This window comes from Aulostomus chinensis, chromosome 14 (assembly GCF_037954235.1).
Source record: "Aulostomus chinensis isolate RoL2024-O1b breed Wild chromosome 14, RoL_Achi_v1.0, whole genome shotgun sequence".
Classification (NCBI taxonomy): domain Eukaryota; kingdom Metazoa; phylum Chordata; class Actinopteri; order Syngnathiformes; family Aulostomidae; genus Aulostomus; species Aulostomus chinensis.
In genome coordinates, this window is record NC_141333.1 from 18,006,613 (window position 1) to 18,034,568 (window position 27,956).

Genomic DNA, 27,956 nt, shown 5'->3' on the forward strand with positions numbered 1-27,956 from the left:
AAAAAATAAACTAAAAGTGATACAAAAAAGAAGTCTTTAAAAGAAATGAAGAGGTCCAGTTTTACTTTATAAGCTACTAAAAATGACAGAATAACAACAGGGCTGGTGGGTCAGAATTAAGTGAACTTCAGCGTCTGCAATCATATGAAAAGATCATCTTTATCTGAATGAAAGTCCGAGGCAAACTTTTTAGAAAATATCAAAAATCCTTTATTATTGTGCTGGTTCATGATCAATAGGTTGATAAAATCACTCACGTGTGTCAGCCATACATGACCCTAAGCATGTACATGTCACTATTACACAATACTTTTTAGCATTAAATATATTTTTGAATGAGCTACCAAAGCAACCAATCACTGTATCAATCTGATCATGTTCACTCTTCCCATGTATTTTTGGTGCACTTTGTCTGAATGAAAGGAAATCTTTATGATATTGAAGATGTTTTTGATGTTTTAAACTTTGCGACGACAGTTGGTGAAGCCACGTTCGCCCTGTGGTTGATCACGTGTGGCGTCACGGAGGTGTCCATCTCCCCCTGTTTGTGTTTGTTCCTTCTACTGCTGCGTTTGTTTTTGTTTTTTTTTAAATTTTCACAGAAAACAAACGTGAGTTACAAATGTGCTTCAGAAGATGTTAAAACTCGCTTAACACTCCCTTCACACAAGTGGAATCATCTTTGTGACTGTTAACACTCAACATGACTAATACGGCATTCATTTACGATGAAAACACTTTATTGATTATGTCTTAAGTATCATTTCATTGAAAATGAACAGACCAGTAAAAAGGAAACAATACAGATTGAAATTCCGATCATCTTCCTTGTGATACACGTTCAGATATTGATTGAATGGCTTTTGTCAAGTGTCCTTCCAGTAAACCATTACGGTGTTATCATTCATTATTACACATTCTATCAATGTTTACGGCAAATAGTAACACAAAACAAAAAAATAAATCACACAAGTCTACAGCAGAGTCGCGCCACACTGCCATGGGCGGTTAAGATAAACTATCGAAGCATCACTTGCATGCACAGATGATCATCTACACAGCTGAGATTAAAAGGGAGCGTTACAGGACATCAAAAGCACTGAGAGGGAAACAGAAAATCTTCTCTAAGACTGTGCAACTCTCTAACTGTCAATAACAAAACTTCCAAAGCTTTGCAATCGCATTGTTACAGAGGTTCTCCTTCAGTATGTGCTCCTGGGACAAACAAAATAATCAGCTATTCAGAAAGCACATGGCACGTATAACAGCTACGATCTCTTCAAGTGATATAAGAGCAATTATATGATCATAATAATACAACAATAGGTGCAATCCTCCCTCTATGTGTCTTGCTCCCAGTCTATGTTACATTACATTTGTATGATGGCACTTCAATTACACTATTTAACAGCTAGCTCATGTCGATGATCCACAATAAATAGAAAATAAAATAAATACATGTGGAATTTCTGCTCATTCAAAAATAAACTTTCCAGTTTTGATGGCGTTGTGAATATGTGCTGCTCGTACATGCAGACATGCACCCACACGCATCCGAATAGTGTTGATGAGTTTTTTTGCGGACTTGGTTGCTCACTAGAGAATTATTTTACATTGTGGAGGAAAAATATAATAATTCTCATGACAAAAGATAATTAAAAAAATGGCAATGAACTTGAGCTACAGTACAGTTAAGTGTTTAGATGATACTTCATTCATCCTCATTGCGTTTTTAGCACTCGCTTTATTCCCTTTCGAATGAGGACAGTTAGAACTGAATCCCAGCTTGTCCTCTCTTTGTTGCTGATGTGGCTCTAATAGTTACACTACCAACCTGATCAACAAGCAGGAGCTCCTATCTGAGGATGGACTGTACAAAGATAGGAGATGCCCGACGCAGCCCATCTGTTGGGTTCGGTAATTCCAGTAACATCAATTAAAATGACAAGAGGGCACCATGCTCTTAGAAATATGTTTTAAAAAATTCTTATGAGTCGGTTGATGTTTTTTTTCAGCTCTGTTCACTGACGGGCTGCAGATTTTTAGACAAAAGGTACAGCGGGAAACAAAACAGCTGCTCTCCCATTACTGCCCTCTAAACACATGTTTTGTTGAGGTCGACTTTCAGCGGCAGCGGCCCCGCCTCCTGGCTCTCCTCTGATTGTTTCATGGTGACGGCGATCACAGGACTCAGATGGTATGGGTTGACTTTGTGGGCAGCATCCATAAATTCTTTATCTCCATTGATACTCAGCTAGAAAGAGACAAAGAAGTAATAACAGTGAGAAGTTCATGTATCTACCATACACTTTTCCCCTTGTTGACAACTCAACCAGCACCACCACCCTGTTTGTGAGAGAGCGCCACCAACACACCTCACAGTGTGTGGCTGTGTTCTGTAGGAGGAGACAAGGAGCAGACTAATGCTGCCCTGTGGCATTAATGTCACTCCCTGTGTCCATTAGGTGTCGCTAGAGAACACACACTTTCTATGTTATGCAGCTGCACATCCTGTGAAAACAATAAAGTGTAATTCTGATGTGAATCAAATGATGTTTATTTCATCGGGCTGCAACCACTGGTTGGTGCTATGAATAAATTCAGCCGGTCGCTGCTGTCCCCAGGCTGAGACTGTCATCACCCACGTCAAATCTGGAAAAGATCGGACCACGCAGAGACCAGTTACAGCAGCTCCATGTTCTATGATCACCTTCTTCTTCACAGTAAGCCACCACCAAGTTCTTCAGGTAATCCTAATCACATGTGAAATGGATGTGGTGGGAGGAGGATGTCAAACTGTGAAGAAACATGACATTTCCTGTTGCCACCAGGTGGCACTGTTCTGCAATGTAATTGGTCCTTTTTTTACCATTCCACCAAGTTTGGAGAAAATCACTCATAGTCACCTGTTAAAATGACTAAGATATTCAAGTCTGCCCCCCCCCCCCCACACACACACACACACATCCAGTCACAGTTTGTGCTCTCAGGCGTTGCCTGTTCAATTACTGGTGATATGACGAGCTCAAACGCTGAGCTTCCATCCTGCTAGCTGCAACCAAGTGACTCCCCTGATATTCGATGACCAAATTAAAAATAGAGGATTAAAATAATTCGACTAAGATTGTCAGACATGCATGCAGGGGTGTGTGTGTTTTTTTTGTGTGTGTACCTGCGTCTTGATATGCTGCTCCGGTGCAGTGACCAGACTGGCACAACTGAGCCACAACATGACCATGATGGACAGAAAGAGGCAGGCCGCTAAAATCCACCGTGGAAGACCTGAACGTCTGGAGAGTAGAGGATTGGAATCATCGCTGAAACAAACTGCATCAATGTCCACTTTTATAGTCATTATAAGGCACAATTACAGTCTAGTTTGATGCATGTTTTTCGGAAGCATACACCTGTGAGGTAGATTCCTCTCCTTCCATTCAAAGTCACAGGTTATTAAGGGAAAGGAAAGTTTAGAGGTGTGACAGTGTTGATGGATTCATCACATTAAACTGGCTGAAGGGAAAGAAATCAGACTAAGTAACTAGTGGTTTGATTTAGAAAATGACTGGCAGTAATAGTGAGCACGTTCAGGGGAGAGACACTGGTTTCGGTCGTTACCCCAGCTCACCTTGACATGCAGCCCAGGAAGTCGTGCTCAGCTGTGGGGTCATCTGAGTGCTGGACAGGGTGCTTCCCTTTGCTCCCTGCTTTCGGACCACCCTTCTCACCGTGCCCCCTCACGCCTGTTAAATGTTCATATGACAAAGCTTGTTTGAATTGAATAAAAATGGTTACTGCATGAGGGAATGACAGGATGCATGTCATCTCACCATGAGGTCTCTGGGTGTGAGAGTGCACCTGAGGCCAGGGTTTGTCAGCAACGTTGGATCGAGGAGCCTGCAGCTCAGGCAGAGAGTATTCCATCTCCGGCTGACTCTGAGGATACACAGGGATGCTCGGCCATTATGACGATTATCGACATATCACTTCAACAGCAGAGCAGACGAGTGGTTTAAAGAGCAACACTGTGAGGTCAAATAATAGAGAAACAAGAGATGGATAGAGTTCCAAAACTAATCACAAATTTTAGCATGAAGGTCAGAAGTGGACATTGTTAGCTTCCATCAAAACAATGAAGATCAAACCCATCTAATGCATGCGAATGTACACGTAACAACATGGATGCTGTTTAATGAGTTTCAAAGCGGTCGGTAAATTGCACAGAGCCTAGCTGGCAATTCCACCATGTTTTAAATCTTTGTGTTAAGCTAAGCTAATTTATCAGATAGTTATTGATGTTCTATCGCCACAAAATTAACAGGCTTACTTCACAAAATAATTCCTCTATCTTTCACGACAAAAATCAACTGATTTTATCAGATAAATAAAACTAATTTTGACAGGAATTAAGACAAAATTAAATTTTGGTTTTAAATTTAGTTTTAATACATCTAAAATTAATTTTAATTTTAATGACAAGTAGAAAATTAACACAGTTAACTGTGCATTAACACTCCAAATCCAAATCAAGTGAAACCAAGAATTTTCTTTTTGCCTGTCCTGCTACAGAAATGTCAAAGGTCAGTCGGCTTAACCCTGACCTCAGGAGCTTTTAGGGATTAAGACCCTTTTTGTTTTTAGCCTGTGTCATCCAATGTGTGTGCAGTTTGCTGAATAAACACAAACAAATGGTGAACTTGCAATAAGGCATAATTCCTTTGTGTTACTGCAGCATTTAATGCTGTCATATGATACCATTGAACTACCTTCAAACTTATAACTTTTACCTCAAGTATTTTTAGCATCCATCCTGATCAGCTTTTCTGAAAAGCTGTAAAACAACACCAGTACACAGACTGCCAGTATTTGCACGGTTGTGTGTTTCATTGGGTAAACCATGTTTTTGGTTCCCCTAGAGAACTCATTAAAAGAGGATTTTGGTTCCCTACCACTGACCTTCCCTCCACTACAACAGCAGCTGTAGTCAGTTGAAACAACACTATTGCTGGCCTCAGCAACACACACACACACACACACACACACACACACACACACACACACACACACACACACACACACACACACACACACACCTCTCTCAGTCTCTCACACACACACACACACACACACACACACACACACACACACACACACACACACACACACACCTCTCTCAGTCTCTCTCACACACACACACACACACACACACACACACACACACACCTCTCTCAGTCTCTCACACACACACACACACATATATCCTTGTGTGTATATCTTTGTAATGACCTTCACTGAGAATGGATCCCTAGCCCCTCACCCAAGCCCTTACCATCAGAATTAAATGCCTGACCCTAAACATGACCCTAAACCTAACCAGAACCTAATTCTGATTCTAAAACCAAGTCTTGACCTTCACACACCTTTTTGAAGAGCTGGGGACCAGCCAAAATGTCCTGACTTTCCAAAAATGTCCTCACTGCCCCTTATAAGTATTCTGTTCCCCACTAGGTATCATGTACAATAACACACACACACACACACACACACACACACACACACACACACACACACACACACACACACACACACGCGCGCGTATTCAGAGCTGTGCAGTACATCCAACCGTAGTCATGTCAATCTCCCAATCTTTATTAATTCTGACACTTAACTCAATCAATAGGTGTTGAAATCTCTTGCTGTGAGTTACACTCTGATGCTAAGGCAGCTAAATTCCTCCTCAGCTTCATTCTTTCTCATTACTTGACTGAGGAAATGATCGATCTGTTTGCTACAGAGGGAGTGTGATGATTCTCCAGCAAAATAAAATACCATCACCCACTAAAATCAAATTTGGACACATGGATGGATTGTTTCCTAAAATTGTAGGAAAGTTATTTCACATCCAGGTTTATTAGGCTTAACGAAAGCGGTGTTTTCTAGCAGAGATTATTAAAACAAGATGCAGCGCCAATATAAGACAGAGGGGAAAATGATTCAGGTCTTCTGCAAACTGTACAGAATGAGTGGAACCTGATCAGCATCAGTCATGAACTATTAGAGGGAGTAGACAAGGTGCTACGGAGGGAGAGGCTGCTTGCAAAGACACCGAATCTCACATCTCGTATTTGGTTTTGTCTGACACATGGGTCCACATGGGTCAGACAATGCATATCTGAAGCTAATTTTCAATGCAGCAAGACTTGTATTTGGAAAATATCCACAGCACAAGCCAAAAGTATGAAAGAAATGCATATAAAAGAAATGTTAATGACAACCAACATCTGAAATTTGATCACAGCGCCCACGTGGCCAAACTGGAGTAACCGCAGCCTCTTAATGTGATAACCGAAAAAAGGTGGATTGGCCTTTCAAGTACTCACAGTTCCATGTAGGTGTGCTGAACTCAAAAAGATATTCCTTCCCTCATTGGTCGCGCTCGATTTTCTTTATCTCTTGCTAAAATTGGATCATTGTGTGCCAAGTGTGCCTAAACCAATGCAGACTTTAGCCGTACAGACTGGTCTTGTTCAAAAAGCATTCAGTTCTGACATGGACTAGTAAGTATTAGTCATGTGAATGACAATAAATAATGAGATTAAGGCTTCTGCTTAAACTGCACATGCTAAATGGAACATATCATAAAAGCTCCTCATTGATTCTCCTTGTTCCATCCATCCATTGTCTACCACTTATCCTGTAAAGGGTCATGGGGGGGCTGGAGCCTATCCCAGCAACCTTTGATTGAGAGGCTGGGTTCACCCTGGACGGGTCACCAGTCCATCACAGGACCAACACATAGAGACAGACAACCATTCACACTCACAGTCAATTTAGAGTATCAATCAGCCTCGTCCCCTCTTGATGTCTTTGGACTGTGGGAGGAAGCTGGAGTGCCAGAGAGAACCCACACAGGAACAGGGAGAACATGGAGACTCCACACAGAAAGATCCCGTGCTGGAGCCGGGGCTCGAACCTGGAACCTTCTTGCTGTGAGGCGACACAGTGCTGACCACTGCACCACTGTGTCGCCCCTCTCTTTGTTCCATTCTGGGTTTTACTTGAAATTAATTTTGGCAGAAAGTCTATTGTCAAGAAAATAAATGTAGGAGGAAATGTAGCAAGAAATTGCTTTGTATTTAGCCACACGGAGTTCAGTTTGTTCTGTGGGTTAGCTTGCTAACACATGGCTCAGCAAGTGGAAGCTTTTAATGGACTTACTTTTGTCCAAAAACACTGTCACTCTCACACTATCCAGGGCTGATTTGTTCGAATAACAGCAGGGTAAAGGAGCTGGGAGCTAACTGCTGCTCCTGACTGGTAGCTTCCTGCACACAACCACCAACTGTCATAATCTGAAATCACACAAACACATTTGAGTGCAAATAGACAGTCAGCTCATTATGGAAATCCACATGATTTGTATTACAGGAAGCTTTGGTCTGACCCCCCTCCTCGCCCCCACGCTCAATGTAGCCGGACTTTTTCTGTTGTTTCAACACACAGTGAGTCAATCTGTCAAGTTGGTGGCAGTTTGCCAACCGCACCACTAAACACAAGCCTGATGGTCTTCTCTCAGCCCTCTGGAGCCTGACTTCCTGCTGCTACTTCAGCCTGCGTGTCACTGCCGTGAAAAGCAAAGATCCATCACAAAGTCTAAAAAAAAAAAAGTTGGTAATTTTATGTTGCAGCACTGCTGCATCTCTTTATGAGGTAACGCTCCCAAGCCTGTGTGCGCAGCTTCTTGTACCTGATGATAAATTTCATCATCTCAGTTTTACAGAAGCTCTTCTATGTGGGTTAGACTGCATGAATACTGTAATTTCCCACAGAACCCTTTAATTATGGAGCTGAAATTGCCATCAAAGCCACATTATCCAAGTGGGAAAACCCCTGACAGACATGCAGTTGACCAGTTTTTGAATTGGGGTAGTCTTGCAATGCCACAGACCAAATCTTATTATGGGTTAATGCATAGTTGGTTTATTTATTTGACTTCAGCGATACGTTCATAAGCTTGACGAAAATGCACTGTGAGGGCAATTACCTTTGCCGAACCTCCTAATTTGCTACTTCAATAATAGAAAGTGTAAAGAAGAAACCCTTAATCTACATCTGGATAAAGATCTTCACGAACGTGCGGTTAGACGATAAATATAAATTACAAAAATAAACTTTTTTTTCACCTGATCTTGAGAAAACAGTGAGCCAACTTTAACAATTCTACATTTTTCAGTCAATTAACAAAAAGCAGGGATCTGACACCGAGTTCATCCTCTAAATTTCCAGAAACTACACTTGAATATTTATCTGCCACAGGCAGAGCGTTAGTCCACTCTTTTAAATCTTTCAGTGCATCTCTGTCTTAAGGCAGGTTCACAACCGCTAACCACGCCGCCTATCAAATATGCATGGTGCTGGGGGCAGTGACATGATTTAAAAGGACATTTATGATGAATTATTGCGCTTAAAAAAATTGTTTGCAGTGCTCTGAATTCTACCAGCGTGTCCCCAGCCCTGCTCACTCTACCCTCACAGACTCACTGATAGCTGAAATGACTTTTGAGATGTTTTGGAAGTGACCCAAACCCTTCAACGCCATAAAGCAAAGGCGACATATCACATTGATGACAGGAGGGAGAGGTTAGCTCGACTGATGGTGTATAAAGGTCTGCAGGCTTGGTTTGAACCTCCCATCAATAAAATATAAGCTAAAAAAAAAGCACTGCAGTCATTTTACATTATTGTGACTTTAAAATACAATGTGCTGTAAATGGAAAAGGAATTTAGCGTCATTAATTCTGGTGGAGATGCTCTCGGTGAGACAATCAGAGGAAGGAGAGAAAAGAGGTGGTAAAAGCAGCAAGAATGACCTCATTAATCACAAAATATCAATAAAAGTTTTTTTTTTCTTTGTATCGAATGTAAATCATGTCATGTGACACAATATGATAATGCCCACAGATTATTTCATGAGTAAATATGCATTTACCATCCAGGGGACACTCGGTTGTTTACAAACTGGTGTAGATATGCAATGTACGTTTTGAAACAAAAATCTTTTATTTGAACTTATGAAAACCTGGGGGACAAAACTACAGTAAAATGAGTAAGCTGTAATAAATTTACATTGACAAATAAATGTTTTATGTGTGCTTGCTGGCACACTAAAAATTGGGTGTAGCCACAAGTCATGATATCAACAGATATTAGCATCATTTTAGCATCCCGAAGACCGCAGGTCTAACAATCAAATTGTTATCTCTCTCCCTTCATTTTCTATATTTTGATCAATATTTTTCCGTTCTATGTATTTTGATTCTAAGAGTGACTGAGCGTGTCACTCTCGATATTCTGTCCTGCCACCTAAATAATTACTTCGACGTTTTCAATTTTTTTCAAAGTTAATTTTTCATGAACCACTTGTGAGGTTAAGTGGTTACCATGTAGCTACATTAAGGTATTTGCCAAATTATGCTTATAACTTTATGAAACATCTTCCACTGAGAAACTATGTAAAAAAAAATCAGACAGCTTAAGATAGACCACCATCCATCCATCCATCCATCCATCCATCCATTTTCTACTGCTTATCCCGTTGGTCCGGTCACCGGGGGGCTGGAGCCTATCCCAGCAGCTTTCAGGTGAGAGGCGGGGTTCACCCTGGACAGGTCACCAGTCCATCTCAGGGCCAACACATAGAGACAGACAATCATTCACACTCACAGTCACACCTACGGTCAATTTAGAGTATCAATCAGCCTCGTCCCCTCTTGATGTCTTTGGACTGTGGGAGGAAGCTGGAGTACCAGAGAGAACCCACACAGGAACAGGGAGAACATGGAGACTCACACAGAAAGATCCTGTGATGGAGCCGGGGCTCAGACCTGGAACCTTCTTGCTGTGAGGCGACAGTGCTGACCACTGCACCACCGAGCCGCCCCCTGGACCCATCTTGAATAATTAAGCCTGTGTATCATTAAACTGCCGAAAAAGATATAAAATAAAGTCTGCTTTTGAGGCATTCAAGCATTTAACATGCACCTATTAGGGGGAGTAGCCCAGATACATTATAAAAACAGAAATGTTGTGCTTTTAGTTTATTTTTTCAACTGCTTTTTTGTTTATACTTATTTATTTTGTCAGTCTAATTTTATCAGACATTTCCAGGTTACTGTGCTGGTCTTCCCATACAGCTGTCAGTCTCGTTACTTGAATTTGTGTGAATGATTTTTGATTTGAGTGTAGGTAGTATCCAATGTTTTGCTCAGTAAATAAATAGGTTTTTTTTGTATATTTTTCATTTTAAAACCTGCTGCCACTCGAAACATCATAACACATCCAGCTCAGCTGATTACAAATCTTTCAGAAAGGTGGGTTTGGTCGACTCCCACATTGTGAATAGAGAGGATTTAACAAAGGTGTATAACTTTAAATTTTAAAAGAAAAATGCTACACAAGTCGGAAAACCACTAGGAATCGTACCTGAAAAACCACCACCTTGCCATCATCCGCCTGAAGGTAGAAGGTCCAAGTGGAGGAGATGAAGCTCTGGGCGGAGCTGACAATGTCGTTGCACCAACTGGACACAGCCTCCATCACAGATGGGGGCTTGGGGCGGAGTGTCATGGCCTTGAGCTAATAGAGGGCAGAGCAGAAACCTTCATCATGACTGGAAGTCTTGTACGTGTGTATCGTTGTGAATCTTTTCTCACCTTCCTCCTCTTGATCTCAGGTTCAGAGGGCTGGCTGGCACAGCCGGTGCTGCAGGCCTCCTGCTCCAGCAGTTTAATGTAGGCCTCCTGGCAGGCTGCACGGAGAGAGAGAGAGAGAGAGAGCGCGGGAGAGAGAGGGACACTTATGAGGCATGAAAGAGAGATAACACAGGGCACTACAGTCAGTTGGGAGGAAGAAATGTAACTAAGTAAAAGCTGCTTGTGTGGGAAGATGCAAGGGAGACGTTTTATGTCAGTCCCTGTGGAGGCGATCCACTCCACGCTTCCGTTATTGAAATGGGGGGCGGCGGAGCATCTGCTGTCTGGATGGCAAATCACATCATTGATTTCCAATACACAAGTCCAAAATGGGCAAAGAGCCTCAAATGCCAGGAAAAATTCATGATGGTTAGGTGCCTTAAGAGGTTGAACCTGCCATGTTTCAGTCAGGACACCTGGGTTAAATGTCTGGCTTCATCTCTGAACATGACACAAGCAGACGGACCATGGGAATGACTCACCTCCCTGACACTCCTCCCTGCTGGTATTAAAACCAGCATTACCATTGACAAACTGGCAGATGGAGTAGAGGCGGCAGCCGCGGTGACAGGCGTTCATTATGGAGTCCTAGCAGCCAGCCAGGCCCCCGAGAAGAAGGGAGGATAACATAGAGAGGACATGAGGGACACAGGATTAGAGATGTCTTGAGCACTTGTTCAAATCTGACAAAGATGCGTTTTTAATGACAGGAGGCAGCTGCTGTATTAAGTCATTAATAATTAATAAGACATCAGTGGCTGTAAAAGAAGAATCAAAAGTTTTGGTGGGAAAGGAACGTTAGTATTACTTTCCTCTCACTGCAAAACAGGGAAACAGCGCCCCCCTATGACCGATTTGGGAACTGAGACAGACCCCGCTGCCATTTTTGAACAGCTTGACATCATCTTTACTGCATTTCCATGTTTTCTTAAAAAAATGACAGAGAATGTTTACACCAAATCATGATTCCAGACTTAGTTTGAGGTTTATACTCCCTCACTGTCTAGGAGAGGAGCGCTATTTTCACACGCAGGCCGCTGCATGATTTCATTCCCTTATCTTCACCAGTACAGCAGGTTTCTGCTTTGCAGCAATCCTCCTGCTGCCCTGCAGGATGTCTGAACCACACCTGAAGGCAGCGGGAGGAAGAGGAGGAGGAGGAGGTGGGAGGAAAAACATCCATCGCTGCGAATAAGCTGAGCAATAAACCACAGGACCTCGGACATCTACTCGTGGCCACTCCGGCCTCCTATGGCCAGAGGGACGATTTAAACTGTCAAAATAGATTCATGTTTCACAACAGCCTCGCTAATCTAATAAAATCATGCATGTGAATCTTGATCGTACAGTCTTTAAGGAGAAGTGAATCGAGAAGTGAGGTGATTGAGCTGAAAAGAAATTAAGCTGCATCCATTTTCGGCCTAATTGCGCGTCGTTTCATCCATGAGGTTGCAGCGGAAAATCGGAGCCAGCGTGGTGCCTGCCATTACGCACGGACCCTGCACACATTTGAATTTGATGATTTCAATCAAATTAGTTTTCTGATATATTAGCCTATGTTGTAAGTGAGCTTGTCCTCGCAGGCGCCGCGGATGCTGTTGTCAGTCCGGCTGCACGATCGAGGCTACAACACAGAGATCGAGCAACTTACTTTAGCGGGGCTTTTGTTTTTGATGGTGAGCTGGCATTGCTTTTTGCAGTAATTGATGTCGCCCAGTTGGTTGTCGAACAGATCGGAGGACGCCGCTGCCGCGAGCCCTGCCAGAAGCACCGAGAGAAGGGCCGAGAAGCCGCACATCCTGCTGCTAGAACCGGAGCAGGTCAGAGCCGGAGGAGAGGAGCGGAGAGTCGGGCTTCGAACGGCGCTGATCTCCCTTTGTGGCGGCGCTTCTGCTGCAGGAGGTGCGAATGATGCTGCTGCTGCTGCTGCTGCTTCAGCCCGGGTCTAGTCTGCTCCCCTCATTTGCTGTGCTCGTGGCGTCACACGCATCATCATCATCATCATCACGCACACCCTGCCCCCCCCCCCCCTCCCCTCCATACACACTGCAGTGCATAATATGGCAGTGATGACATTCATAAAAATGTAGCTGAGCAGGGCCGAACTGCGGAGGGCAGATGTCCTGCTCCGAGCAGCAGCCAGATGCTCCGATTGTTGCTCTATTGACGGTTCATGAAAGATCAATGTCCCAACTATCAGCTGCATGTGAAGTTCTGCTGAGGAACACTTTTAAAATAGCAGGTAGCCTTAAAAGAGGAGAATTGTATTTGGTGTGATAACAAGTCAAAGGACTGCATTTGTGCACACCTGACTGTTGAATCTAAAACAGAATTTGATAGGTTTTGTTTAACATGTAAAATATAAAGTTATTTATAATGAATCAGTGAAGATCAGGAACTTTTGTAATGCAGTTATGTGGATATTATGTCCAACATTATATTTTCATTTGTATTGCAAAAACTTCAAGATCCCTTGATGAGAACTTGAAGTGATACCTCGCCTTGACACTTCATCATCCGTGTCTTCACAAATAGAAGTCTTGAGGTCACAGACATTTTTTCCAATCCTGCATCGCTTCTTTGTGAGTCCAAAAGTTACATGCAGAAATGCAGTAAGAGCCTATTTCGTATATTTAACTTGAAGCTAACTGCACCCCGTGATCCCAGGTTATGAGCAACAGCAAAACTGTCCACGAACATCTGGTTACAAACTCTCAAGCACATCATCTGGTAAAATTCACAACTTTCTTTAACCAGCCGTGTGCTCAGTAATCCACATATACTCCTGCACCACGATCTGTATGAGGACCAGATTCAAACCGTCTCTCAGGTCCTCAGATTTCGGACGCTGTTGAATGGAAATTTGGGGGTCAAAGTTAGAACCGGCTCAGTTTAGGAGGATAATTGGGGTGTTATGCGATCAGGACAAAAGCTTCAACCCCTTTTGTTGAAACACTGATGGTTTGCAGCAGTAGTTTGGGCCAGTTTGGTTTGCACTAAGGGTTATTAATATTCATTGTATTCTTAGTGTATGACATTTTATGAAAAGTGAATTTCTCTTGTATAATCTTACAATTGTTCTGCTACACAAACAACCAACACACCTGTGCAAAGCCCTCACTGAGCTGCAGCGAAACGTTCCTTTTCCTCCCGGTGGAAAATGCAGTATTTAAAGATAGTTGTGATAACGTTGTGGTTAAAGTCTCTTTAAGTTTAGGCACAAAATCACTCGGTTAAAACACAAATAAATAAATATCCAGATGTCTCACTCCTGGTCTACAATTACATGGGCTACAATTTAAGTTTCATAGGTCTAAATTAGCCTGCCATATTTCAAAAGTAACTTGAGTAAACGCATTTAAATTTGCATGTGCGTGTGTTTGTGTATGTGTGTGTGTGTGTGTGTGTATTTGTGGGAGGGGACTTGTGGTTGTGTGTGTGGGGGGGCGGGACAGGAGGAGCATCAGCATGAATTCGGGTTGTAGTTGCCTGCAGCAGCTCACAGGAAGCAAACATCAACAGCCTGCAGCTACAGTACTTTTGGTCCTCTGACTTTCTCTGGAACGTCAACCAATATTACGTCTGAAGAGAGGGAAGCAGCACAGGAACTCCTCCTGACGTTCCTTCCGTGGTCTTCATCCCATCTTTAGAACCTAGGCTAGGACGTACAGATAACAGATGTGAGAAGCATGTTATCCTGCATGCCTCTCATCCTCCTGCTGGTTCCATGTGTGCTGATCTCCTCTAAACGTGAGTAATGAACTTTTGGGATTGAGCACATTTTTCCGTCATTTCAGAGAGTCCATCTCAACTACGGAGCCTGCAGAGTGGTTTTAGATTAATCGGGCTTCAGATGTAAAATAATCAAAGTTCACATTAGCACAAGGAAAGGCGAGACACAAAAGACGACTAGTTTGTTCATAGGTTTCACCCAAATAGTTTTAATAACAATAAGGATGCACTGACTTATCCTAACAAATAATATAGATGAAAAGCCTTTATTAAAGCTATTATCATAATATAATCTTTAAAGCAGTTTTAAGGTATGCCTTGTCTTTATTTTGTTGTTTTTTTCTAATCGAATGAAAACTATCTGACCAGTATCAGTATGTAAACCGTATCCAAAAAATGTGATAATTCAGTATTGCGCATAATTATTTGTTACCCTGTCCACAGCGTAGGCTTGGACAGACAGCCGGATGATGCATATGAATTTGAGAAACCTGCTGAATGTGACTGCAAGTGTCTTAAACTCCAGCTAATGAAACAGTGTCTAACTCCAACAGCGACAGGTACCCAGCTGTAGATTCAACCAATAGAAAAGGGATTATGAGAGATGTGGTGTCTAAATTGAGAAGTGATGGTTTATGATGTACTACGGAGATGTTCATAATATTTGGTCCATCGTATTTATATAAATCACATTCAAGTATGACTGGAGAGGCTCACATTGATCTCTGGGAACGTTTTCAGTGATGCAGTGAAGTGGCTAAAATGTTTCATTTCTACGTTTGTATCCATCCTTCAGAGGCGGCGGTGATCACCCCGCAGGATGCCGTCCTCCGTATCGGCTCCAGCCTGACAGCTACTTGCACCCTGAGCAGTGACCTGGGCCTCGACGCCAGCACCTTGTACTGGACCCTCAATGGGATGCGTCTCTCCAGCAGCACTCACAGTGTGACCAGCCCTGACACCCTGAGTCTCACCCTTCACCGCCTAAACGGCTCCCGGCAGCAGTCTGGAGACAACTTGGTGTGTCACGGTGCAGACGGACATGTCCTAGCTGGTTCCTGTCTCTATGTGGGCAGTAAGTATGGAGATGATGATGAATGAATGAATGAATGAGTGGGTTTTAAACACCTCATTATATGAGTATGATAAGGTGGAGTTTAATTAGCTTTAAACAGTAACAGTACTTCAAGTCACTAAAATAGCTCAAATTTGCATAGTAATCTGTGCAATAGAAGTACTATACTGTCGCTCAGAAATAATTCTTGTGCATCACAGAGACAAAGACAGATAATGGAGGAAGACAGATATAGAGAAGGGGATAGAGGGACAGAGATAAAGAGAGAGAGAGAAAGGGAAGAGACTGACAGACAGACTGGGACATGAGCAGGTGGAGCTATGGGTGGCTGCCTGAGCCTCTTCAGGTCTGTAGCCTCCTCCAGCAGCACCTGGGATCTGGGAAGTGGGGAGCGTGAAGGCTCCAGAGAAGAAGATGAGTTAGTAAGACATATGAGTATGATTTATGTATGACACATACAGGAGGACAGAGAGGAGGAGAGAGAAGCCCAGTGCACCATGGGAGATCCCCCAGCAGCCTAAGCCTATAGCAGCATATCTAAGGGCCAGCCTAAGCAGCCCAACTATAAGCCTGATCAAAAAGGAAGGTCTTAAGTCTGCTCTTAAAGGTAGAGAGGGTGTCTGCATCCTGGACCGAAACTGGGAGACGGTTCCACAGGAGGGGAGCCTGATAGCTGAAGGCTCTGGCTCCCATCTTACTTTTAGAAACTCTAGGAACCACAAGTAACCCTGCATCCTGGGAGCGAAGGGTTCTAGCTGGATAATAGGGGACTATGAGCTCTGTCAGGTATGAAGGTGCCTGACTGTTGAGGACTTTGTATGATAGAAGGAGAATTTTGAATTCTATTCTGAATTTGCAAGGGAGCCAATGCAGAGAAGCCAGTACAGGAGAGACATGGTCTCTTCTACCAGTTCTAGTCAACATGCAGGCAGCAGCGTTCTGGACCAGCGGGAGAGTCTTTAGGGACCTACTGGTGCAGCCTGATAGGAATAGCAGTAATCCAGCCTGGAAGTGACAAAGGCATGGACTAGTTTTTCTGCATCTTTTTGAGACAAGATGTGCCTGATCTTAGCAATGTTGTGTAAATGAAACAAAGCAGTCCCTAGAAATTTGCTTAATGTGGGAGTTAAAGGACAGATCCTGATCAAAGAGAACTCCTAGGTTCCTTACGGTCGTGCTGGCTTTTATAACATGGCTTTTTCCAATTTGTGGAGCATATAGGGAATATACTCTATATTTTCACTGTAAAATACATTTAATCCTCCAAAAGGTGTTAAAGTTGATTGCCCGCAAAAAAAAAAAGTAAATAAAATCACATTTGTACTTGCAAGTTTCACATTTCCCCTCTGTGCGATTTTATTGTGAGTTCCTAAATAAAAACCCTGGTGTTTATTGAGTTATTTTTCACTCGAAAAATCGGACTGAAAAACAGGCGAGTCTGGTGTGTAACTGATGTTAAACTTTATGAAGTGAATGATTTGAATTTTCACTCATCTGTTTTTGAGTCAGGGTCTTGACTCTTAAAATGTCTCAAATAAAACAGACATGAAAATAACCTTAATTTGAATTTCACTGCAGAATGCAGAATGCAACGCAAAATTCGACTCTCACGTCTGTTTTTGCTTTTTTTAGTTCGATCTTTTCTTTGTGTGGTTTTCCTCTCTAGTGCCTCCAGAAAAGCCTGTCAACTTAACATGCTGGTCTCGCAACACCAAGGACTTGAGCTGCAGGTGGCAGCCGGGTGGCCAGGGTGAGACCCACATTCCCACTAAATACACCCTCAAGTACAAACTGAGGTGAGTTTCCTGACCTGCAGCAGCTCACAGATGAAGCCCCCCACCCTCACCCCCACCCTACATAGACCAGCGTCAGATATACTGTACCTGCAGCCTAAAGCTTCTCACCTCCGCCATCTCCACTTGGAGGCGGCTGCGTGTTGGTAAAAATGTTAAAAATAGTTCTAAATCCAGAGTTTATTTTGGTTTCTCTCAAGGTGGTACGGCAGAGAGAATGAGTGTGAACATTACAGCACAGGGAGGCAGCGTTACTCCTGCTCCATCTCCCGCAACCTCGCCCTCTTCACCCCATATGAGATCTGGGTGGAGGCAGCCAATCAGCTGGGCTCTGCATCCTCTGACATCATCACCCTGGACATCTTAGATGTAGGTAAGTTTGCCTCTCCTCTTCCTCCCTCCCCTTGTTTATCTGCAGAAGTCTAACACCAGACTCTAGGGAGAGAGAATATATTTTTATGTTTCACTCCCTCAAACCTGCTGCTGTCAGAGCATTATTGGATCAGGCTCCATCTCCCAGAGATAAACTGTTTGGTTGTTAAAGTTAAGCACACAGCTGATTCATCCCAGTTCTTGTTTTCATAGCGAGACAGATATGATTCCCTCAGCAGTACTCTCATGGCCTCCAGTGAACGCCACATTTGAAAGCAGTGTGTGTTGTCGATGACCTCTTTGCACACTGTGCAGAAAAGATGGTGTCTGAGAGTGAGCTGGAGGAGGAGGAGGAGGAGGAGGAATGACGCCATATCCACGATTAACTGCACTGCACTATAAAAGAAACAATAAGCTCAAAAAATATTTATTTCTGGCTTGATTTCCCTCTCTCCCTCCAGCTGAACTTAAATAAAACAAATAAAGTATGTCAGCTGACACGCAGCAGTAGTAAAGGCAGTGAAATATGGACAGAGGGAAAAAAAAACTTTTACAAGACACTTAATCAAGTTTTCTTCCTTTCTTTGTTCCACTTTATCTCTCCCTCTGCATTTCTCTGCATCATAGTGCCTGATTTGTTTGCAAGTTTTATTGCAGAGAATGAAGCTTTTTACTTTAATGCTGACTGCTACAGCATGCTCGCTAAAAAGCTGCCAGTCAGTCTGAGAGCCTGAAAATGAATACTGGAACGAAAATGTGCATTTTCGTTCAGAAATTGTAAAAACGGACCTGTTTCCAGGGTCGAGATGATCCCTGAAAAAGAGAACAACTGACTTTATTCATGTAGAAACTGCTATGAGGGTTGACCTCATTAAAAACAAGGAATAAATATATAAGTAGAAGTAGAATGAAGCCATGGGATGCTTGTGTGCATTTTTTCTCAACCTCATGTTTCCTCTACATGTGGTAAACTCTCGTCCTTGTCTTTGCAGTGACCACAGACCCTCCTGCCAACGTGCAGGTGAGTCGTGTCGGCAACCTGGAAGACCAGCTGACTGTCCGCTGGGCCAGTCCCCCAGAACTCAAGGACATCCTGTTCCAGGCTAAATATCAGATACGCTACCGACTGGAGGAGAGCACTGAATGGAAGGTGATTTATACACACACACACACACACACACACACACACACACACACACACACACGTGCGTGCAGACAAACACGCTTGCTTCCGTAGCTTTGAATATTTTACATGACTTAGGTGATGACGAATATTAAAGATGCTTCTTTTGTCTTTGACTTGAGTGCAAATCTCAGTTTTGTCATTGGTGGCTTTGATCCAAAAGTGCAGCAGAAACAGTCTTTCCTGTTGTTGTCATGAGTAAAGCATTACATATTTCACAGCAGATTTATATTAAGTGCCACAAACTCTTAACTTGTCTTTCCTTCATTGTCATACTGCAGATTAGTAGGGGAAAAGGACACCACTGGAAGTTTCCAGATTGTTGGCTCTGTGTTCTCATGTACCTCCCAAACACAAATCTAAAAGTTTCTGATGTTTTCTGGCAGCGGATTCTGTCTTTTTTTTTTTCTCCATCTTATATGCAGCATTCACTTTTGAACGAAGGGATTAGGAAAATAATCTTGAAACACACTGAAATCCAAGGCAGACTTTATTTGAAATGAAAACAGAGCAAAGTTTTAATCTGTATTATAGGAAAGTACAAAGGTTAAAAAAAAAAATAGCGGGAAAAGGTGTTGCCAAAGTTCAGCTGGCGTAAAAGAGGATTTTTACCGTTTTATCTTACTACATCCCCTCCTTTGGTTTTCCCAGGTGGTTGATGATATTGGCAACCAGACGTCTTGTCGTCTCGCAGGCCTTCGCCATGGGAAAGTCTATTTTGTTCAGGTGCGGTGCAACCCAGTAGGCATCTATGGCTCAAGGAAGACCGGTATCTGGAGTGAATGGAGCCATCCGACCGCTGCCTCCACACCCAGCAGTGGTCTGTATTTTATCAGAGGACAATACAATCTGCTTGACGTCAGCTGACTTTAGGCTCTCGGTCAGAGTGAGGTGAAACTACCCCAACACCCCTTAAAGAGTTCCCTCGAAGGAGAAGCTTCGAGGGAGGGGGGAATTTAAGGTGTTGCTCAGTGGGCTCAGAGTCATCAGAGCTTCTCTCCACAGCTTGGAGATTTATGGTGTTTAAAAGTAGCATTCCTAAAGGGGACTTGCATTTCCAAGCAAGATGCTCAAGACTTTAAGACAAATACAAAAAAGTCATTTTACCAGGATGTAAGACTGTGTTCAAAACATCCTCTGGAAAGCTAAAACCACCAAATGTTTCAACTCTCCGTTCAAAGGCTCACGTCTGGACGCCTAAATGGCTTTTAAATGCTTCTGAGACGTCTGTGATCTTCACAAACTTTGACCATTTGTTCCTTCTTCATAATCGACTTTTCGACTTCGCCAGTTAAAGGCAGAAAAAGGAATGTCCTTCTCCTTGATTAGACATCCTGAACAAGCAGATCCAAACCGCATGTGACCCAGGAGAAACCAAACATCAACAGGCTTGTGTATCTTGATAGAGATCTCTCAGCAGAGGATTTGAAGTACAGTACCTGCAAAGAGCCCTCAGGACTTCTGATAGATTTTTGGCTTCAAAGATTGATAAAGCTGAAAAGCTGCTTGTCCCTCTGTGCTACACACAGGACATAGACAGCTTGAGTGGAAGCAGGTTTGGGAGCAGGAGGAGTAGATAATGAGGAACATAGGTTACGCTCCTGAGGGAGGAAGTTGCTATCAGGCTCTGGTGTTTGCCAGAAAGAATTGATTTTGGCAGACTTTTATAGAAGTGTCTCCTGCACGAAAAGTCAAATATGATGCATCGCCTTTATAGTTTCAAAGTATATGAAAGGGTCCAAGCTCTCTTCTCTATATCTATAAAGACCCCATGCCTGAGCCAGGACTCAAACCCAGAACTTTCTTGCTGTGAGGCAACAGTGCTAAGCACTGCACCACCATCTGAGATTACGTGAAACTAAATATTCCATCCCCTTGATGCTGTTTCCTGTCTTCTCCCAGGGTGGCTGCAGAACGGTTCATGTCATCCTAAACCCGATGAGCAGAATACCACACTGCGACGGGAGCTCAAGCAGTTCTTCAGCTGGGTCCGAAAGCATGCACTGGGCTGCAACAGAATGTCAATCAAACTGTATGATCAGTGGAGGGCGTGGCTGCAGAAGTCACAAGAAACTCCCAACCAGGTAGGTGTGAGCTTTTCTAGCGAATCCCAGATGAGCCCCCAGTTAGGAGTGACTATGGTGGGATTGGACACAGTGGATTTCAGTATATTAAGGTTATTAATTTAAACAGTATTTAGAATTTAGGAGCTAGTAACAAGAATGAGGTGCGTCAGCCAGTTTGAGCAGTCCGTATCCCTTCAGAATGATGGAGACACGGGGAGTCACACACAGCATAAACAGACCGGGAGGGCCTTTCTCTAGCATGCGGTCAGCATTTTTACAAAAACAAAGGCGAAGGATCTCTTGAACTTCCGCCTCTGTGAAGTTTCCATCCCCAAATTCAGGTAAATGAAGCGGTTTTAAGTTTACTGGCCCCCAAGTGGGAGCACAAACAGCCACGCACTGATACACTTATATTTCCTTTAACGACCTGGACTTGTGATCTTCAGCCGATGACCACAACAAAGTCAGATAAACATGTCATTAACAATCCACTATGATGTGTTCCTTCTGTCTTTTATTGTGTTTTGGCGTAAAGATCCGTCTCACAAAAATGACTCAGTTCCCGGCATTTTCTGTTTATGTGCCATGGTGAAGAGTTCAGATGCTCCTGCTCAGTCCTTGAACTCACTCTGACTTTACCTCACACAATAAGCTATGCAGCGGTCCACATTTTGTGTTCTTTTTTGTTTTTGTTGTTGTTTTTTTTTGTTTTTTGTTTTTGTTTTGCTTCAGACTGTCACCTGAATAATGTCTTTGTTCACAGAGGCTGACAGGCTCCCATTGATTATCTGGAGAGGGAAGCAGCAAGGGGGCTGGGGGGATGATGCAGAGAGAGGACGAGTGCCAGACTGTCACTCTTTAGGTTCTCTCACTGAGTTGTCCCAGTACAAAGCATCTGGTTTTGTCTTTTCGGGTTCTACAAGATGATAATTCAGAACACAGCTGCACCGCTGTGGTGTTTGTTTCATCAACTTGGCCATCAGGGTCCCGGCTGAGGGGGAGTTCTGACCCCGGCTGAGAGACGCTGGTTTACTTTAGGTGAATGACAACGGCAGGGAGACAAGGCAGATTATTCTACCAGACAAAAGGGTTAAAACTGTACAAACATGAATATTCAGGCTGCGCGGTAAGACTTCTCAGTTGCATCATGAGAAATGCTGACGTCACATTGTAGGGAACCATTATTCACATGGCAAGTTTTTTTTTTTAAACATTCAACATCAAAGTTTAACTTCCCTAAATTAACTTTAGACATTTTAGCTTGTTGCAACAGATTTAAAGGTAATGGTACTCACCTCCTCTTACACCCTAAAGAAATTCAAGACAGAGAGATTTGTGACAGTTCATTTCAAGATTATCTAACTTGGTACCAGATATCTACTCCGAGGTTATCATGACTATTCATAACTTCAGTTTGTGAGAGCTTTATTTTGCTTGGTATTCATTGCATTTCAGGATATCTACAATGGAACTCTCAATCATTACAACTTAATTTAGGTGTCTGAACAGGGTAATGTGACTAAAATTGAGGGAAATTCAAGTTATTTTGAATTGGAAAAATCACAAGTCAGAATTAAATCATCGACATCTGAAATCATCACGAGGCAAAACTAAGGTGCAAGTATCCAGTTTTTGCCGTATAAAATGAGAGAAGCAGGACTACTTTCAAGCTTCAACCGCGATTACCAATATTGAATTCAAGGTTTGTCAGGGTAAAATGTAAATGCAGGTATCAAAAATGAAAACCTCCCTGGCTAATTAATGTTAAATTTTGTTGCCACAGTTACAGCCAATTGGGGATTTTTTTTTTTTTAACGTGCAAAGACGACAAGCAGGTCGTTTGTAAAAAAAAAAAAAAAAAAATCAAAACAAAAATCTTAAAGTTGATTAAAAAAAAAACACTTTTTTTGGGGGCCTTTGACAGTGTTTTTTTCCAAGTTTTAAATTGTTTCGAGTCTCATAGCGAGTACATAGGCTTTGCTCGTTATTGTTGCACCTAATTATTAGGACCCTCAGTGGAGCGCCGCACCCAAATTCCAGTGATCCAAATATGACACAGAACATCGCGGTTGATACCATAATGGAAAGTGTTTAAACTGATGTGGCTCAGTGAATTTGTGCCATAGCAAAAGAGTGATTTACTCAGTTTAACTGAGGCAATCCTTAATTTTAATAAGCATCGGCTGGATAGGCGATTGCATAGATAAACCCCTCTGTTAGATGTACATACTACCTTCATTTTGTCAGAAAATAAATATATATTTCATTCTTTGTATCGGTAAAAAAATACTGTGTGATATGAAGTGTCATGGAAAACAAAGATTGCCGAGAAAGCTTCTTAGAGTGATTTAATCCTTTAAGTATTTACATATTTAATCAATTTCTGTACAACAAAAGCTTTTTTCTTTTTTGCTGAGGCAGGCATTCACAAAAACACATGACTACAGATAAACACACACGCACACATCCAGAATGTGAAACCCCCCGGGGTGGAATAAGACTGCAGCAGCGAGTGGGGTGGAGCCAGAGGAGGATCAATAGGTGCAGCTACAGTGTCCAAGATGGAAGTTGCAGCAGAGCAGAGTCGATCTGTCAGCGCCGCCGTCTGCTGATGCGAGCAGGCGACTGCATGCCTCTGAGGAATCACCTGTCAATCACACTCCTCCGAGTCGTACTTAAAGTCCTGCATGATCTCGCTCAGAGACTCTTTGTTCTTGATGATCCTGAACGGCCAGAGCACAGAGAGACTGTCATGAGTTTCTGTTCTGACCAAATGAAACGACAAAGAAGAGCCTGTTAAATGAGAGTGACAGAGTTGTGCAGCCGGCAGCAGGACAGCGAGTGAATGGGTCCGTTGGGAACTAACGCTGTAAACTGCAGGGTGGTAATAGCTGCTCTTACTCATGCTTGATCTCCTGAATCTTTTCTTGACAGCCTTCCTCCTCCGGGTGATCCTGGGCCCGCTGCCTGGCCAGCTGCAGCTTGGCGGTCTGTTAAGAAGGAACAGCAGATAAGATTTATGCAAACCATTCATTAGTGGAGGATGGAGGAGAGACGGTGACGACGATGAACTCAGAGATAATAGAAGCTCTGTGACAGTCCCCTGACAGAGAGAGAGCCCAGTTAATAACAGAGAAGAGTGTCAGATTTGACCGAAGCCTCGGCTGTAACATTTCAAATGCAGCGTGACTCAAACGTGAAGGGTTAGAGCTCTGAAACGGCATCAGAGACTTTGCTGCATCAGTGAATCACTGCAACTGCAAACAGTGTCTTACTTCTCAGCTGCATCACGCACTGCCACATGTTTCCAAGACATATTTGCTTTATCACAAAAATGACACGGGCATCCTTCAATACTGAAATTGTTTTGAGGAATAATTCTGCATCCTTGTGAAACTGTAGAGCTGTATATATATATATATATTTTTTTTTTAAAAGGTTGCAATTCATTTATAATCAATCACTAAATAAAGCTTTTTAATAACCTCTTCATGCTAACAGGATACTTTGACAAGGGTGTAAAGTTGCATCTTAATTTTGAAATTTTAACCTCAGCCCTAATGACACTCACACACTGTCTCACTGATTCTGTACATTTTGACTAATAAAATTCTAAGTCAGGCAGTCACCACCATGATCTTATCACAGGCCTAAATTATCAAAATAAAACCAGCACACTTACAGCAACAGTGTTGATTAAAGGTAAAATGCCCCTCAATGTACTGATAAATAATGAATTTAAACGATTGAACTATTAAACAATTGCGAATAGTTCACAAACACATGAATGAATAATTTCACAGGGTAAAATGATCGCCCTCATAAGAATCAAGACTCTGTTGTTTTATTGAAAATGGATACATAAAGAACAACAAGCAGTATAAGATAAGTATTTTACATGAATGCATTTTATTGTCTATATTTGTTTAGCTAAGTTATTTTAGTGTGATCTCGTTTCTTTGACATGACAAGTTTTTTTTTCATTATTCACGTAAAAAGCTTCTCATTAATTAGACCTCTTAGGTCTTCGTTGTAGAGGAGAATTTGTCTAAATTACTTTAGTTTTGTTTTTGTCTCACTAGATTATTAGAATCTTAGAGGTGCAATTTGTACAAGGCTGAAGAATTTTTTTATTTAAAAAAGAAAAAAAGAAAAAAAAGAGGCCAAAAGTAACAGGCTTCAGTGACATGAAAAAGATGCCCATATTTGGCACTGCAGAGACACAGACAACTCAACACTCAGTTTCTGCTAGCACGCGCTAGTGATGCAGCCTTGCCACTAGATGTCAATGCTGACTCACTTTAGCCTCTGGTGTGCTGCAGCCGGCGGGAGGACGCAAACATCAAGCCGGGCGGCGCGAGTTGCTGCGACTACAAATCCACAGTAGTTAGTTAGATGACAATGTTAAAACATTTTTCAACAAAGTGAGTTAAGTGTTTAAGAAATTAGCCCTCTACCCGTCATATCAGTGCAAAAACTGGTGAACAGAGAAAACAGACGTGATCTATTTTCGGTCAAGCACCAACTTCGCCACACCAATACGCTACAAACAGTTCTTAGCGAAGAAAAACAGGAGGTCTGCTGCTGAACTCACTTCATTTCTGTTGGATGGCAAGTAACGACGAATGCCGGCTGTAAGGCGAAACGTACCTTCAGCGTAAACGATGACAACCTGAAGTGTGATGTTTGGGGACGAGCTTTCCAGATGGCATGGTGGGACTTTCATGTTGAGAGTTACAAACTGTGTTGTTGCTAAAACGGTGCTCAGTAAGTTCTTACGGAGCGCTGAACCGTAAAGTTACACCAACGCCACTTGTGAGGAAGGTAGTGCAACGTTAGCAGTTTTATTTGGACCGAGTCACAGGAGCGGTCTTGCTTGAATATGGAACATTCTTGCTCTGCTGTCCGTTATGAACGTACAGGACTGTAACTTGCAGTTGTGTGGACATGTAGACAGACAGCTAAAACACTTGCTCAATTAGAGATTAGACGGGGAGAGACACCATCATGCCACTGTGAAGGTTCTCCATTGACATGCATCAAAATTGGATGCAATACTGCCCCCTATATCAATGGAGCAGGTAGCGCCCAGTTACAAGCCGCACCTTTAACTGTTGTTTCAATGCACTTTTATTTTACAGAGTTTGTATGCTACTGCTTATTTATGTTGATGTGGTTTAGGTTTGTTTCTAGTTTTAGTAGAAAACTAGTAGTTTTAGTTTTAGTTCTAGTTTTTGTTTCTAGATGTGCATATTTAGATGTCCATTTTTAATAATTATTAAGGGAATTATATTTATTCATTTATTTATGTCCTGCAATCCACTGAAAACACTAACTTGTTTCTTTTGTATGTCAAATCTGAAGTAATAGAAAATAAAAGAATCTGAATCTGATAATACACATCCTTGACATCAATACACACCGAGAACAATTTAATGAATGAGACAGGGATGATGACGCTATCCTCCAACAACACACACGGTGGATGTGGTGAGGCTGCTCCCTCATGTTGACTAGTTTCTCTTAATTTCTGGTACAGGTAGAAAGGGAAAAAAAAATCAAATAAATAAATGTTTTTACCAGTTCAAGCTTCTGCTGCTCTTTAGATTGCAGTTTCTCGATGTGCTCCGAGAGGTCGGGTCTGTTAAACTGGTGGTGCAGCTTTCCCTTGATCTCCAGCACCTCCTTGGAGATGCCACAGAAGGCCTGTGTTATCTCGTGGACTAGCTGTCTGTAGTGGTCAAAGTCATACTGGGGCCCCGTCCTTAAGTAGGCCTCATGTCCCCTGGAAGACAGTGAGCGGCCAGAAGAGCACCCGTAAAAACATGAGCAGAAATGTAAAACACTCAGGTCTCCAAGAACAAAGATCCTCAGAGTACTTCTTTATGAGACAGTATATGTGCAGAGGTGTATGTAACAAAACTACAAGGCCCAAACACACTCTTCAAAAAGGCGATAGGTCTCTAGCCGCTCTGACTGCAGGTGATAAAACCTCTGGATCAGGTCTTTCACATCTATGGGGACCTACAAGACAGAATCATCACAGTTAATAACTTTTTCAATTGTCACGCTGAGTGGAACCAATAAATGTCTTGTATCATTCAGTAAAATCGAAATTGCTCCGTGATAAATTGTTCAATGCCTTAAGTTTGTTTTATTGTACAGACTGATTAAAGTATCACTTTGAGCTGACTGACATCATAATTAGTAACTACTTTCATATTTTCACATACTTGCAGTTTATGTATTCGAATTGCTAATACAATCGAAGACTAACTTACTTTGATGTAGGTTTTCAAGGGGAAAATCTACATGAATCTAGTTGTTAAACAATAATCTTAAAAGTTGGGATGCTAACAAGTTGAAGCGTCAAACCTCGTCAGACGGTAAGTTATCTTTAGCTTAGCTTAGCTCGTGTGAACCAGCTCTGAAATTACTTATATAGAAAAAATGTCATATTCTTACCATCTTAGTCTGTTGGTAATATATGCCGCTAGGTGTTCGGAGCTTACAGTACAGCCATTTTTTTTACTTAACAAGAACAAGACGGTTTTTGTTCCTGCATGTGAATCAGCAGCCTGCGTTCTCTTCCGCCTGGAAATGACGAAACAACTCCGCCTATGAGTTGGTTTCAAAATAAAGCTTTCCATATCTGAACAAAAAAACTACTCTTGCTTTATGGTAAAAATAGAGTTCGCTACAATGACAAAAGTGACAGGATGCGTTCCTAAATATAAGGTTATTACAGTCGGTTTATTAGGTTTGTCTTGGTAGCATAATAAAGCGTTATGTCTTTCTTTCCTTCAACACACACCAGCATGTTGCCCAGCATGACAGTGAAAAGTAGATGATATATTACTATAATCACACGTGTAATATATGCTATTTTGAAAATAAATTGATTGAGGATTGCAGCACACTTATTCATATTAAAAGTAAGATTTTTACTCAGGTTGCCTGGTACAGAAATAAAGCAGGGCCCACATT

At 42.3% G+C, this 27,956-nt stretch overlaps 3 protein-coding genes across 3 annotated transcripts; 1 reads left to right on the forward strand and 2 right to left on the reverse strand.

Annotated features, from left to right (window-relative positions):
- Nucleotides 1-229: 229 nt before the first annotated feature.
- tmem59l (transmembrane protein 59-like) lies at nucleotides 230-12,723 on the reverse strand. The gene is made up of 8 exons (XM_086224605.1): nucleotides 12,400-12,723; nucleotides 11,231-11,336; nucleotides 10,710-10,804; nucleotides 10,480-10,632; nucleotides 3,828-3,933; nucleotides 3,626-3,740; nucleotides 3,173-3,290; nucleotides 230-2,254 (listed from the first exon to the last, which is right to left on the reverse strand). Exons 1-8 carry the CDS (start codon nucleotides 12,544-12,546, stop codon nucleotides 2,096-2,098), a joined length of 999 nt encoding a protein of 332 aa, XP_086080731.1. The 5' UTR covers nucleotides 12,547-12,723; the 3' UTR covers nucleotides 230-2,095.
- A 2,519-nt stretch (nucleotides 12,724-15,242) lies between these two features.
- crlf1b (cytokine receptor-like factor 1b) lies at nucleotides 15,243-21,713 on the forward strand. Its single transcript, XM_086225157.1, has 7 exons — nucleotides 15,243-15,555; nucleotides 17,222-17,351; nucleotides 17,549-17,721; nucleotides 18,713-18,870; nucleotides 19,555-19,723; nucleotides 20,806-20,987; nucleotides 21,702-21,713. Exons 1-7 carry the CDS (start codon nucleotides 15,243-15,245, stop codon nucleotides 21,711-21,713), a joined length of 1,137 nt encoding a protein of 378 aa, XP_086081283.1.
- Nucleotides 21,714-23,281: 1,568 nt separating this feature from the next.
- rex1bd (required for excision 1-B domain containing) lies at nucleotides 23,282-27,662 on the reverse strand. Its single transcript, XM_086224501.1, has 5 exons — nucleotides 27,435-27,662; nucleotides 26,911-26,993; nucleotides 26,550-26,754; nucleotides 23,871-23,959; nucleotides 23,282-23,692 (listed from the first exon to the last, which is right to left on the reverse strand). Exons 1-5 carry the CDS (start codon nucleotides 27,435-27,437, stop codon nucleotides 23,620-23,622), a joined length of 453 nt encoding a protein of 150 aa, XP_086080627.1. The 5' UTR covers nucleotides 27,438-27,662; the 3' UTR covers nucleotides 23,282-23,619.
- Between the last annotated feature and the right edge of the window lie 294 nt (nucleotides 27,663-27,956).